We start from the raw sequence: 14,177 nt of genomic DNA, 5'->3' as shown, positions 1-14,177 counted from the left end.
CCCTCACTCCCCAACCCCCCCCATGCGTGAGTGATAAGTTCACTTCCTTTTCTCTTTACCTTGATTACATTCCAGATTTCAACACACAACTCACTATTGTTCGAGTTTCAAAACAGACTCACTATTTTTGTTGGAATTTATCCCCCAAGAATACAGCTCTATTGGCAAGGAAATATTTGATAATAAGTTTTCCACTGATGAGAATGAAGAGATAAAATGTCACGCGGCCGCGGTAGTGGCCACGCGGTTTACAATTTCTGTATTATAGTAATTAAGTCCGCGGAGATTTAAGTTGGAAAATGAATCATTTCCCTTCCTGGAACAGCATGTAGCAAAAGCTTAGTTCACAGTCTCCATACATGGGTGCAAGCACTTGCTGGAACCCCAAATCCTAAAGCTGTCTCTGGTTCCCGCTCGTTCCACATCCACCGGCTGTGCAGAGGCATGGACTGCCCCAGTATCCCGAGGCTGTTTCAAGTTCAAAGCACTTTTTTTTTTTTCCGCGCCAAAAGTTCATACCTTCTCAAAGGACCCACAAAATGTCAGACACCACGCCTTCTCCCGGAGGGGAGAGAGACCAAGAAGGAAGGATATTTCCTCCGTTAGCCGGCGTGGGGCAAAAGCTTAGTTCACAGTCTCCATACATGGGTGCAAGCACTTGCTGGAACCCCAATTCCTAAAGCTGTCTCTGGTTCCCACTCGTTCCACATCCACCGGCTGTGCAGAGGCATGGGCACCCGGGCCAAAACTCGGCCGGAGCCGAGCACCGGCCCCGGCTGGGACTGCCCCGGTATCGATTGTTATGGCTTTAGAGCTTGTGAGACTAGGAATGCAATAAGTGCTATTAGCAGATTCAGGGAACTGGAGGAACTGGGGGATAGAGGTGAAAGGCCTTTATTGGGACAGGAGTGGTAGTACTACAATGGGTACATACAGAAAACCCTGGTTCACCCCATATAATCCCCTGAGTCTGCCAGGAGTGATCCCTGAGCACAGAGCCAGAAAAAAGACCCGAGCAATGCCGGATGTGGCCCCAAAACAACAACAACAAAATTGTTTTTTTTTGTTTTTTAAAGATACAAACCCACTAGAATTATGGCACTTACAAATAAAAATGTTCTTTAGGTGGCCCAAGCTCTTAGACCTAAGTTGAGTCCAAACTTGGATCTAGCCGGAATTCTACTGTCTCCCTGACTGACAGACTTCCAAAAGATGCAGGGCCTGTCACCCTGGTGGGCTTCTCCAAGTCATTGTGACACAAGTAGATTTCCTGTTTGTTGGCAGGACAGAAGACCTGCACTGCGCCTTTCTGCCCTATGTTCAGGTTTTTTTTGCCACCAGAAAGGTCCATGAGGGGGCAGGGGAGAGACATAGAGTGCTGAGCACCAGGGATGTGGTTCCGAAGTAGAGCACTTGCCTTACGGGAGGGAGGCCCTGGGTTTGCACCCTAGCCCTGTGGGAGGGGGGAGGTTTAGGCTTGCAAACAAATCTTGGGCTATTCCCCGGATTAGGGAATGAGGCAGAAGGGTCACCGCTGTGTGCTTTGAAATGCCCACCAAAAAGCACAGTCAGTTTCAGACACTCTTCTCTCAACTCACACAGCTCAGAAATTCTTTTCACCTTGTTTTGTGACTGCCAGTGTCATCCTCTTCTAGGTAACTACTTGAAGGCAATTATTTTGTCTTGCTCAACTTCATATCCTCAGGGCCTATCAGTGTCTGATCTATATTAGGCACACAGATGTTTGTTAAATGATTACCAAAAGCTGCGCTTCTCAGCTGGGGCCATATGGCCCCCCCTAGGCCCCCAGGATACTCCAAGGGGACCACAGGTGAAAATTGTGCAAATGGGGGCCAATGGCTCGAGAGTAGGAGGCCAACTGGTAGGACAGGGGGCCACAGAAAAGAAGCAAGGTCAGAAGGGGGCCTCGAGAGATAGTACAGCGGATAGGGCGCTTGCTTGCAGGCAGCTAGTCCAAGTCCAATCTCCAGCTCTCTATCTGGTCCCCTCAGCCCCACCAGGAGTGAGCCCTGAGCACAGAATCAGGAGTAAATTCTAAGCACCACCAAGTGTGGTCCCCAAACCAAAACAATAAAACTAGGTTGGAAGGGGCCCGGGGCAGGAAGGTTGAGAAACATTGGTCTAGAAGGCAGAGGATGGAGGTAGATAAAAACCCAGCTGGCTGAGAGGGGGCTGGAGTGGTAGTACAGTGGTAGGGTATTTGCCTTACATGCAGCTGACCTGGGTTCAATCCCCAGCACCCCATATGGTCCGCTGGGCCCCACCAGGAGTGATATCTGAGTGCAGAGCCAGGAGTAGGTCCTGAGCATCACTGCGTGGCCCCAAACGAAACAAATACAGCTGGGAATCAGAGAGCTCAATGAGCTGAGCACAAGCCCGCAGGAGGTGCAGGGTTCGATTCCTGGCACTGCAGTCCCTGATTACTTGCAGATGTAGCTCCAAAACCAAGCGGGTGGTGACCCCAAAGTAGGTATTGTCATAGAAACACTCACTCTCGGGTCTAATTGACTGTCTAGACACCTGATAAGAGTTCATGTCTAACTCAAATGGGCTTACTTTTTTACTTCTCTCAGAAACTTTTTTTTAATGCTGAACGTATTTCTATTGGTATTTTTTTTCTTTATGGGATGCCAGGGATAGTACCTATGTTTTATGGGACTAGCTTCCAGGCAATGTGATTATCACTTAAGGAACTTGTCCCCAGGGGATGTGTGAGACCCTGGGTCTCAGCATGTTCCCAAAGGCTGGGTAAGAGTTGCTTAAGGATACTAGGGTCAAGAGATAAAAGAGCAGGTAAGACACTTGCCTTACATGTGGTAACCTGGCTTGGTCCTTTCCACCCTCAACAACCACAATAGGTTCCCTGAGCACTGCCAGGCATCACTCCTGAGCAGAGCCAGGAACAGCGCCCCAATACTGCAGGTTTGGGCCACACCCCATAGTGGTCTGGAGTAACTCCGGTCTCTGTGCTCCGATATCATTCCTGGCAGTGCAGGGGATTGAATCTGACTCACATGCAAGGCAAGCACCCTATCAACTGTCTATTCCTTCACACGCACCCCCACCCCTAATTTTTTTATTGTTTTGGGCTACACGTTGCTGTACTCAGGGCTTACTTCTAGCTCTGTACTCAGGAACCACTCCTGGCAGTGCTCAGGGGACCATATGGGGAACTGGGATCCAACCAGACTGTATCCCATGCAAGGCAAAGAGCCTTACCCACTATACTACCACTCTGGCCCCAGGCTGTCTTTTAAAACATAAAAGATATATTAAGGGTCTGAAGAAATAAGTTTAGCAGTGTGGAGCACATGATGCAGGGAGCCCAGGTTTTGATCCCTGGCACATGGCCGCCAAACAAGATGATGACACATCGAGAGACCCTCAAAAATGGGATTTGCCTTTTTATAAGGTTATTATAGGAGTTTGGATGAGCCATTAAGGTAGCAAAAGCTATACATTGGTTCAGTGACTCCTTGAACTGCCCTGATTCCTAAACACAGTTGCTGTCATCTAAGCACTGGGACTTACAGGCTGCCTTGGAGAAAGGGGACAGCACAGGCTGTCACAGCGAACATCTCTCTCCACCTGAATCATGTAAGAGGACAACTGGTTTGTAAACCCAAAAGGATTTCTGTGAGAAATACACTGTGTTACAACTTGCAACATCAGGAACCTCTCCTCATTCTTTCATCCCCCCAAATGGAAAAAGGCCCCCCCCACGTGGGCTGCACACATGGCAGCCTTGACCCGCACCAGTCCCAGCTGGGAGCGTGGGGGGAGCCCAGGAAACAGGAGCAGAGGCGTAAGATGGGGTTCTTCAGCGCAGCGGCGGCTGCTGGGGAAATGAGGCAAAGAGACCGTAACACTAGGTTTTATTAGGGTTTTCAGTGAGATGGAACCTTGAGGAATGAGGAGCGGGGGCGGTGCACGGAGCCCCTGAAGCCGCCTCAAATCTCATAATGAACCACTGGCTCGGGTGTTTTGTTGGGATCGCCGCCTCGTTCCAGGTACAGGTTATTGTAAGGATACTGCTTTGGCCCCTACGGAGAAACAAAAAAAGACAGTCAGCAAGAAGCACTTGCCTAACAATCACCCTCTACTCGGTTAACTAACGGTCACATACGGCAGCCTCTGGTCTGCCCCAACCAGGCTAGAGCAGAAGGAAAAGCACTTGTCTTCGTGGCTCAGTGCAGGGCAGACAGAAAACCTAGATTGTAAGAGAATTGTGACAGAGCGGAGGGGAGAGAGAGAAAGAAAGGAAGAGAGAGCGCGAGCAAGAGCAACCCCCCATGAGAGGGGAGGGGAAGGGAAGCAGAGGAAGGGACAGAGAAAGGAAGGAAGGAGGAGGGGGAAGAGGGGCAAGAGCGATCGCACAAGCTTTCTAAATGAGACGATGCATCCATCCATCCTACTCTCTCTCGGGGTCGAGACAGACTCAATCTCCTTTAAGTCACTCAGCCTCTAATGGTTCCACCACTAAAGTGGCCCAGCAAATGAGGCGTGCAGGAGCAGCAGTGGGGGAAAGCACAGAGGAGACACGGCTGGGACGTGCTTTAGGAGCTGCTGGCTTTACCAACAAACAGCTGTCAGAGAACACCGCTCAAGGGGAGGAGAGAAGGGTGATGTGCTTACAGAACTGAAAAATGGAAGAGCCACACTGTGTTTCTTGCTCTCCTGAAGTGAAGTTAGTGCTCACACCAGCCGACGTGCTCGCTGCAGCCTGGGGCCCCTGGGGCTTGGCAGGAGGCTTGTCGGCAGCTTGTGCCAGTGCACACAGACAGCCCGGCTACCATCAGGACACTGATTAGCTCTGCAGAGGTAGCACTGGGCAGCTAACTGCAACCGGCGGCTCCCTGCATTCCTGGCCTTTCCTTACTCCGGGTGAGGCCTCCCCTCCCCAGAAAAACTTGTGGATTCTAGGGCTGGAGCACAGGCTTTCCATATAGGGGCCCAAGTTCCACTCCCAGCACACAGTCACCTGAGAACCCCTGGGCGTGAACCCTGAGCACTCAGCCAGGAGTAGACCCCTCCCTCCCTTCCTCAGCAAAACAAATAAATAACCAAATCAAACAAACAAACAAAAAAACAAAAACCTAATTGCTTCCAGAACCTCATCATGGAGCTGAACTAGCAGTCCAGGAGTGAAGCCCACCCAGGAATCTGAATTCTCAGCAGCTCTCCAGGTAACCAATGCAATAGTATCCAGGAACTTTGTGTTTTGGGGGTTTTGAGCCATACCTGGTGATGCTCAGGGGGTACTCCTAGACACAGATTTTCCTGGACAGGGTTGGCAAGCTAGTACAGCAGGTAGGGTTCTTGCCTTGCATGTGGCCAATCAGGGCTGGCATCCCTGGCATCCCATATGGCCCCCTGAGCACCACCAGAAGTAATTCCTGAGCACAGAGCCAGGTGTAACCCCTGAGTATCACCAGTTGTGATCCGAAACTAAAACAATACATACATTGGGCTGGAGCGATAGCACAGCGGGTAGGGCGTTTGCCTTGCACGCGGCCGACCCGGGTTCTAATCCCAGCATCCCATATGGTCCCCTGAGCACCGCCAGGGGAAATTCCTGAGTGAAGAGCCAGGAATAACCCCTGTGCATCGTCGGGTGTGACCCAAAAACAAAACAAAACCAAAAAACAATACATACATAAATAAATAATTTCCCTTCATAGGGCTTGGCAGTGCTCTGGGACCCTGGGTTGGCCACGTGCAAGGCAAATGCCTTAAACCCTGCACTACCTTTCTGGCCCTTGTTTATTTTTTGGCTTATGAGCCATGCTGGGCAGTGCTCAGGGATCAAACCTAAGGGCTCACTTGCATGTACTCCAACTCTCTGAGCTAGCTCCCTGCCTCTGGGAACTAATTTATATGCCCATCCACTTCCACTAATCCTTTCTCCTTTTCCTTCAGTCCTTCTTTTTTCTTGTTCTAAATGTACTCTCCAAGTTTCCCCCACCATTCAGTCTATGTATTTTTAGCATCTAGTATAACCTGTCTCCTTAATAACATGTCATACCCTTAACACATTTGCTATACATGTATGTTCACAAAAACTATGCCAAGCTCCAACATTTGTGCTCAGATGTGGCTCAGTGTGCCTGGCAGGTGCAAGGCCTCCATCTGATCCCATCACGTCCCCACCACCTGGTATGGCTCCTAGAAAGAATTCAAAATCATCATGCAGGAGGCCTTGATTGGATCTGCCATCAAATTTTCTCCTGAATACCACCAGGAATAAGCACAGAGCCAGGAATAGCCTTGGAGCACCACCAAGTGTGGCCTCAAGAAATCAAACCAAAAACATAAAAACAATCCCCCCAAAATATTTTTTTTTTTGGAAAGGGCACACCCAACGGTACTCAGGGATCACTTCTGGAGACTCAGGGCGTGCTGTTTCCATACAAGGTCTGTTGCACACAAGGCAAGAGCTGTACTATGCTCCAATCCCAAGCCAAAAAGTTTTTAATTAAACGGGGCAAAAGAGATAGGACAACAGGCAGGGCTCTTGGTTTGCGTGTGGCAGACCCAAGTTCAATTTCTGGCACCCTGTATGATCCCCTGAATTCTGCCAGGAATAAGCCCTGAGCAATGTTGGGTAGAGCCCCCAAACCAAAAATAAATAATACAACTTTAATTTTTTAAAAAAATCACTTGCTACAATACACTAACATCCGAATGGAATTGAGCAATGGGCTGCCTTCCATATTTTTATTCCTCAACGGGTCCTAAACTGTTTCTTCTCATTCTGGCTGACGGAAGGTGCAAGCATGGCGCAATGATCTGCTACTTGTGCCACCCCACTGGGGAAGGCCCTCTGAGGCCTTACCTGGGAGCCAAGCTTGGAAAGGGCTGGTCGGCTTTCTCACCCACAGACTTCATTCCCTCAAGAAATGGGACACAGCAAAAGGGACAGAGGGGAGCATTTTTCAGATACTCACCACTGGCTGGTAGGTGGGGTAGACCTCGCCCATCCAGAACATGAACAGCATGAAGGCCACGAAGCCGAAGAGCTGCTTACACATGACATCCCAAGAAAGAGCCGTGGGGGACGTGTCCACACGGTTCCTGAGATACATGTCTACGTCCCAGTGGATCTGAGGCAGAAAGGCAGACAACAGTCACACATCAGCAAAAGGCAGGCGGTCCAGAGTGCCTGACAAGGCCTGACAAAGGCCTTCTGCTGGCTCGGGCAATATTCTGAGAGTGTGAGATACTGGGCCCACAGGGTTTTCCCAGTTCTGCTGCTCCGATGGAAAGCTCAAGCACGGAAGTTCACAACTTTCCTAACAGGGACCCAAAGATTCCCAGTCCCAGCCCATGTACTAGACAATGGGGTCAACGGTTCTTGTTTCCTTGTGCAAAAAATTACATTACTCAGAGAAGTGCCACTGGAGACAGAATCTCCAGGAAGATTAAAGGGAGAAGGAATGAAGATCAAATAAGACACGGTTCTCTCACCGGCTCACCCCAGTTCATCCTCAGGTCGGTGTGGTCCCATTCATACCACGGATCCCTCTCGTGCAGGGAGCGCTCAGGAAGCTTCGGGTAGTCCCCATACCTGAGACAGCAAGAACTTCTGGGAAGGGGCTCTGAGCAGCTTCAAAACAACTCAGATGCCTCCCAGAGTGAAAGCTAACTGCCTCACTGCCGGGCAAAGGGACAGACTTTCCAATCAAGATCTCAAGTTCTGGGGCTGGAGCGATAGCACAGCGGGTAGGGCGTTTGCCTTGCACGCGGCCGACCTGGGTTCGATTCCCAGCATCCCATATGGTCCCCTGAGCACCGCCAGGGGTGATTCCTGAGTGCATGTGCCAGGAATAATCCCTGTGCATCGCTGGGTGTGACTAAGAAACCAAAATAAATAAATAAATAAAAATCTCAAGTTCTGGTCACTAGGCATAGAACTACAGAAACCCAAATTCCTTTTTTTTTTTTTAAAAAATGCATATATATATATATATTTTATTTTAAATAATTTTATTGCAAGAGAAATCAAATTTATTACTCTAAGAAAAAGTTACCAGAGACTGGACAGAGGGCAGGGAGTTTGTTTTACATGTGATGGGCCAGGTCTGATTCCCGGCAAAGCATATGATAGCTCAAGGGTGATCCCTGAGCAGCCAGTCAGGAACGTATAGAAATGTTGAGTGTATGCATTCCTGTCCATGTCTCTGTGAGTGCAGTGAGTATATGTATTCCTGTCCTGTCCATGTCTCGGTGAGTGTATGCATTCCCGTCCATGTCTCGGTGAGTGTGTGCATTCCCGTCCATGTCTCGGTGAGTGTATGCATTCCCGTCCATGTCTCGGTGAGTGTGTGCATTCCCGTCCATGTCTCGGTGAGTGTGTGCATTCCCGTCCATGTCTCGGTGAGTGTGTGCATTCCCGTCCACGTCTCGGTGAGTGTATGCATTCCTGTCCATGTCTCGGTCAGTGTATGCATTCCTGTCCATGTCTCCGTGAGTGCAGTGAGTATATGTATTCCTGTCCTGTCCATGTCTCGGTGAGTGTATGCATTCCTGTCCATGTCTCCGTGAGTGCGGTGAGTATATGTATTCCTGTCCACGTCTCGGTGAGTGTATGTACTCCTGTCCGTGTCTCGGTCAGTGTATGTATTACTGTCCATGTCTCAGTGACCGGGCTATGGCGACTGCTGAGGAAGAACAGCCCCATGCATAAATCACAGAATCACTCTGGCCCCTTCTATCCACTGGAGAGCTGTACATGAACAACAGCGTCCAGAAACCACAGGGCCTAAATTTATATATATTTTTTATTAGTGAATCACCATGAGTTACAGTTACAAACTTGTGAACTTTCATGTTTGCATTTTGTTTATATCCCTACACCAGTGCCCAGTCCCCTCCACCAATGTTCCCAGTATACCTCCCACCCTCCCACCCCATCCCCCCCACCCCACCCCACCTCTGGCAGGGCATTCCCCCTTGTTCTCTCTCCTTTTGCGTGTTGTGGTTTGCAACAGAGGCACTAAGTGGCCATCGTATTTGGTCTAGATTCTATTTTCAGAGTCCATCTCCCATCCCGTGTGCAGAAACCCAAATTCTAATTAAAAGTCCAAGTCAAAACTTTACAGGGTGTTTTTCTCTTTTTTCTTTCTTTCTTTTTTTTGCTTTTTGGGTCACACCTGGCGTGGCACATGGGGTTACTCCTGACTCTGCACTCAGAAATCACTCCTGGCAGTGCTCGGGGACCATATGGGATGCTGGGAATGGAACCTGGGTCGGCTGCGTGCAAGGCAAATGCCCTACCCTCTGTGCTATTGCTCTAGCCCCATGTCAAAACTTTAAAATGTTTTATTAATTCTTACCTTCAAGATTCACACCAGTGCTATATTGTTGGACCTACAGGGAAATTTAGTACCTTATCTGATTCCCTCAATAGAAAAAACACACACATGAACTTTTGTGTCTGAACCTTAAGTCACCCAGCTACTTGGAATAAACCCCCAAAGGGTATACTGAGTAAGGGCTAAAGCAACAGTATAACAGGTAGGGTGCTTGTCTTACACACAGTCCAACCGGTTCGATCCCTGGCATCCCATATGGTCCCCTATGTGTGATCCCAGGAGTGATCCTTGAGGGCAGAGCCAGGAGGGAACCCTGAGCACCACTGGGGTGGCCCAAAAACCAAACTCCAAAACCAAAGAAGGATACAGATGAGAGAATGATTCTCTTTGCAGCGGCTGCGCTCCTCCAGCGAACCACTCGCACACCGGCCTGGGACAGTCCTTACTATCCTGTGCACCCCCGCCCCCATCACCACCACACCCACACTCATCTGACATCGACTGCTGCCGTGGCTGCGCCTGTCCAACGCCAAATAACAGACGCGGAAAAATGAGGACAAGCAGGCATATGTCAGAGAAAATGACTGGGAAAGAAGAATAGGAGCTGCTGCAACTGCAATTGAGAGGGTGATGCTCGGGCAGGGAATGAGGGAGCCGGTGATGACCCCGGGCCATTAAATCCGGGGATGCTGTGTGATTATGAGGGGAAGGGGGGAGGAGAGAGTAACATTGACTAAAGGAGCTGTTAAATCTGCATACGCGTTTTGCTCTGATCGCCACGGCCCCCATCAGCCAAGTTTTCTGGTTTTGCTTTGAATGGAGCTAAGCGCAGGCACAGAGGCCACTCCATCTACCGTTAAGTTCCTGCTGACAGGGGTCCAGCTTCCAGCGCGGTCACGTGTCGGGACGGCAGCACCTGCGCCCCGGCAGATGCTCCATCTAAATGAAACCCTGCGCTCTGGATGGAGCCAAGGAAGGATCCCGCCATTCGGGGGTCCTCGAGGGAGCGATTAAAGCCTCGGCTTCCTCATTTGAGGAAAACAGCCCGAGCCAAGGAGAAAATTGAAGTCCTCTCGGCTGCAGCTGCTGCTCGCGGCCCCTCCTCCGAGGAAAGCTCCCGCCCGGCCGACCCCTCGCCCCCCCCTCCTCCCCGCCCCTCCGGGGTCAAGACAAAGTTCAGGGCCCGGCCAACACACGCAGCCTGGCTTCTCCCATCACCACCAGGGCAAAGGCCGCGCCCCGCTCACCCCATGCCGTCGTCCGGGTACGGCTCGTAGTCTTCCACCCGCATGTTGTACTTCTTGGCAGCGGCGGCCCGTTCCTCGGGGGTCCTGGGGTAGGGCCCCGGGAGCATGTCCTTAGTCATGTGGAAGGCTGCAGCGCGGAAGGGGGCAGGGGGTCAGGAGCGAGTCCTGCCGCCCCCCACGGTGCCGAGCTGCAGCGACAACGAAGGCCCGGGTGGGAGACCCGGCGAGACCCTCCATCCCCCGCGGGGACTACACCAACCCCCACCTCGGCAGGGCCGCCGCGGTGCGCACCATCCCCACCCACTCCCGGCACGCCGAACTCCGGACAACCCCTTCCCACACTCAGGCCGCGCCCGCCCTAGCCGACCTGTCCGTGCCCCGGAGGGCACCACGCTCCGGACCGCCCTTTGCAGCCATCGGACTCCCAGGGCCCCGGCCATGGCCGCCGCCATCTTCACCTTCGCTCCGTTTCCTCCTGCGCATGCGCAGAGGCCCCGTTACGGCGGCTGAGCGGGGCCAAACGCACCGGGTGGCGTCGGGGGTGGGAGGGGAGTTGAAGGCAAAAAGTCCTAAGGGCGCAGCAAAGGCGGAGTTTGAATGGTGCTGGGAGGCTGAAGGGCGAGGGAGTGGACTGGTAGAGGGGCGAAAAGAAGGGTGGGGGGAACCCGGGAGGGCATTGACTTGATGTTTCAGAGTGTTCCTTTTCTCGCTGAACTCACACGCGTCTCAGGGCAATGGGGACTGAACCGGGTTGAGTATCTCCTGTGGACAGCTACCCCAGGAACAGGACAAATGGAATGAAATGTCAGTCTCTTTACTCTCCTTCACCGACTTTGTCTCCTGTTACCCTCCACTCCTACCCCCCACGCCCGGCAATGACCGTTCTTCAAATCCAGCTGTTGGCTTTGCTCTCTTGTTCTTCACATTGGTTGATTTCTTTCACTTGGTTCACTTACTAGTGCAAACGTACAAATCAGCTCCAAAAAAAAAAAAAAAAAGCTCCAGATTGGCTTCTCATGTCAATCCATGTTTCCACCCAAGTCACTCAACCCAATAGTTTTCAAACCAACTCCACCACCAGTGGCAGCTCTCTCGAGGCATCCTAAGAAGCCTCAAGTTTGCTAAGATTGGGGCAAATAGATTTCAATTACGGAATAAACCGTAATTAATAAACACTAGATTAACAGAAAGAGAACATCATTAAGCTTATATACGAATGTGCTTTCACTTTATTTACACAGCTGGATGTGCACACTTCTATGCTCTGATTTCCTAAGCTTTTGGGAGTGTTCGCTGTTTTGAAGCAGACACCACAGTTATAAACAGTCTCATTTATATATCTTAAAGCAGTAAAATTGGAATTCTATTTATTACATAATTTTGGGGAGGACTACTTCATAGCGGGCTGGAGTTATCACACAGCGGGTCGGGCACTTGCCTTGTATGCGGTTTACCCGGGTTCCATTCCTTCGCCCTTCTCGGAGAGCCTGGCAAGCTGCTGGGCAAGCTACCTGTGGTGTATTCGATATGCCAAAAACAGTAACAAGTAACAAGTCTCATAATGGAGACGTTACTGGTGCCTGTTTGAACAAATCGATGAGCTACAGGATGACAGTGGCAGTGACTTCATAACAACTTGCCCTCTTCTAACAATTTTTTGGTAAGAGCTTGTGAAGGATTTAATACCTTTTCTTTTCTTTTCCTTTCCTTTCCTTCTTCCTTTTCTTTTCTTTCCTTTCCTTTCCTTTCTTTTCTTTTCTTTCTTTCTTTTTTTTTTTTTATAGAATTACCATGTGGAAAGTTACAAAGCTTTCAGGTTTAAGTCTCAGTTAAACAATGCTCGAACACCCATCCCTTCACCAGTGCACATATTCCACCACCAAGAATCACAGTATACCTCCCCCCATCTTCTCTTCTCTTCTCTTCTCTTCTCTTCTCTTCTCTTCTCTTCTCTTCTCTTCTCTTCTCTTCTCTTCTCTTCTCTTCTCTTCTCTTCTCTTCTCTTCTCTTCTCTTCTCTTTTCTTCTCTTTTCTTTTATTTTCTTTTCCTTTTATTTTCTCTTTGGGTTTTGGGACACACCTAGCAGTATGACTTACTTCTGGCTCTGCTCTCAGGGAGCACTCCTGGCAGGATCAGGGGACATATGCAATGCAGGGATCTAACCCAAGCTTGTGCAAGGTGAGCACCTTACCCGGTGTATTATTGCTCCAGGCCTGGAATTAATACCTTTTTTTAAAAGTTCATGGCAGCCTTCATCAGTGACTTCTTTGATCCTGGAAAATTCTGTGTGTAGTGATTTTTATTCCTAATCAACCCTACTTGCTACAGACTCTGAGGGGGTTGTGCTGGGAATTAAACCAGGGCTCCTATATGTAAGTCATGTGCTCTAACACTGAACTATATGTCTGGACCAAGTTTAAAATTTAATTCATTCTTATGTCACTTATTACAGTTTGTGCTTTTCTAGAAATTTGTCTTTTAAAATCTAAGTCACCTAATGTGGGGGGAATACAGTTGTTCATAGTATCCCTTTATCTTCATTATTTTTGAAAGTCCTAATTTGTGTTATTTAATTCTTGAGCTTGACAATTGAAATATTAATTTCTTTTTAATTCCAAAAATATAGACCACTATGCACTGTAGCACTGCTGTCCCATTGTTCATCGATTTGCTTGAGTGGGCACCAGTAAAGTCTCATTGTGAGACTTGTTGTTACTGTTTTTGGCATATCAAATATGACACAGGTAGCTTGCCAGGCTCTGCCGTGCAGGCAGGATACTCTTGGTAGCTTGCTGGGCTCTCCAAGAGGAACGGAGAAATTGAACCTGGGTCGGCCTCATACAAGGCAAATGCCCTACCTGCTGTGCTACATATTCTTTTTTTTTTATTGGGTCACTATGAGATACACAGTTATAAAGTTGTTCATGATTGGGTTTCAGTCATACAATGTTCTGAGACTCTTTCCCTCACCAGTGTATATTTTCCACCACCAATATCCCCAGTTTCCCTCCCACCACCCCCACCCTCTGATTTGCCTCTATAGTAGCAGGCACTTTTCCTCTCGCTCGCTCTTTCTCTCTCTCTCTCTCTTTCTCTCTCTCTCTCTCTCTCTCTCTCTCTCTCTCTCTCTTTCCTTTTGGGCATTATGGTTTGCAATACGGTACTGAGAGGTTATTAAGTATATCCTTTTACCTACTTTTAGCACTTAGTTCTTGTTCAAAGGGACAATTTCCAACTATTGTTGACATGGTGGTCCCTTTTCTAACTTAATTGCCCTCCCCCCCACACACACTTGTGGCAAGCTTCCAACAAACAACTATATATATATATATATATATATATTTGCTTTTTGGGTCACATCCGGTGATGCTCAGGGGTTACTCCTGGCTCTGCACTCAGGAATCACCCCTGCCAGTGCTCAGGGGACCATATGGGATGCTGGGAATCGAACCCAGGTTGGCCGTGTGCAAGGCAAATGCCCTACCCACTGTGCTACCACTTTAGCCTCCCAACAACTATATTCTTGTAAAAATTCAAACATTGCAGATAAATCTGACTCCTTGGTTGCCACCCCAATTTACCTTGATTACCTTG

The 14,177-nt window shown here is 49.4% G+C and overlaps 1 protein-coding gene and 1 non-coding gene across 2 annotated transcripts; both read right to left on the bottom strand.

The window, feature by feature from the left end:
- Positions 1-3,879: 3,879 nt before the first annotated feature.
- NDUFB8 (NADH:ubiquinone oxidoreductase subunit B8) lies at positions 3,880-11,108 on the bottom strand. The gene is made up of 5 exons (XM_004616354.2): positions 10,950-11,108; positions 10,583-10,709; positions 7,489-7,588; positions 6,969-7,124; positions 3,880-4,064 (listed from the first exon to the last, which is right to left on the bottom strand). Exons 1-5 carry the CDS (start codon positions 11,032-11,034, stop codon positions 3,972-3,974), a joined length of 561 nt encoding a protein of 186 aa, XP_004616411.1. The 5' UTR covers positions 11,035-11,108; the 3' UTR covers positions 3,880-3,971.
- LOC129399506 (small nucleolar RNA SNORA84) lies at positions 8,651-8,782 on the bottom strand. The gene has a single exon (XR_008627138.1). It is a non-coding gene; the product is annotated as a small nucleolar RNA SNORA84 (small nucleolar RNA).
- Positions 11,109-14,177: the final 3,069 nt, after the last annotated feature.

Source organism: Sorex araneus, chromosome 11 (assembly GCF_027595985.1).
Source record: "Sorex araneus isolate mSorAra2 chromosome 11, mSorAra2.pri, whole genome shotgun sequence".
Taxonomy (NCBI): domain Eukaryota; kingdom Metazoa; phylum Chordata; class Mammalia; order Eulipotyphla; family Soricidae; genus Sorex; species Sorex araneus.
The sequence above is the reverse complement of the archived record's forward strand: the minus strand, read 5'-3'. Positions and strand labels throughout refer to the sequence as shown.

Coding starts and splice junctions, on each gene's coding strand:
- NDUFB8 (XM_004616354.2), bottom strand. CDS start 11,034: ATGGCGGCGGCCATGGCCGGGGCCCTGGGAGTCCGATGGCTGCAAAGG. Junction 7,125..7,488: donor GGATGAACTGGGGTGAGCCG/GTGAGAGAACCG, acceptor TTTCTGCCTCAG/ATCCACTGGGACGTAGACAT. Junction 4,065..6,968: donor ACCCCACCTACCAGCCAGTG/GTGAGTATCTGA, acceptor GTTTCTCCGTAG/GGGCCAAAGCAGTATCCTTA.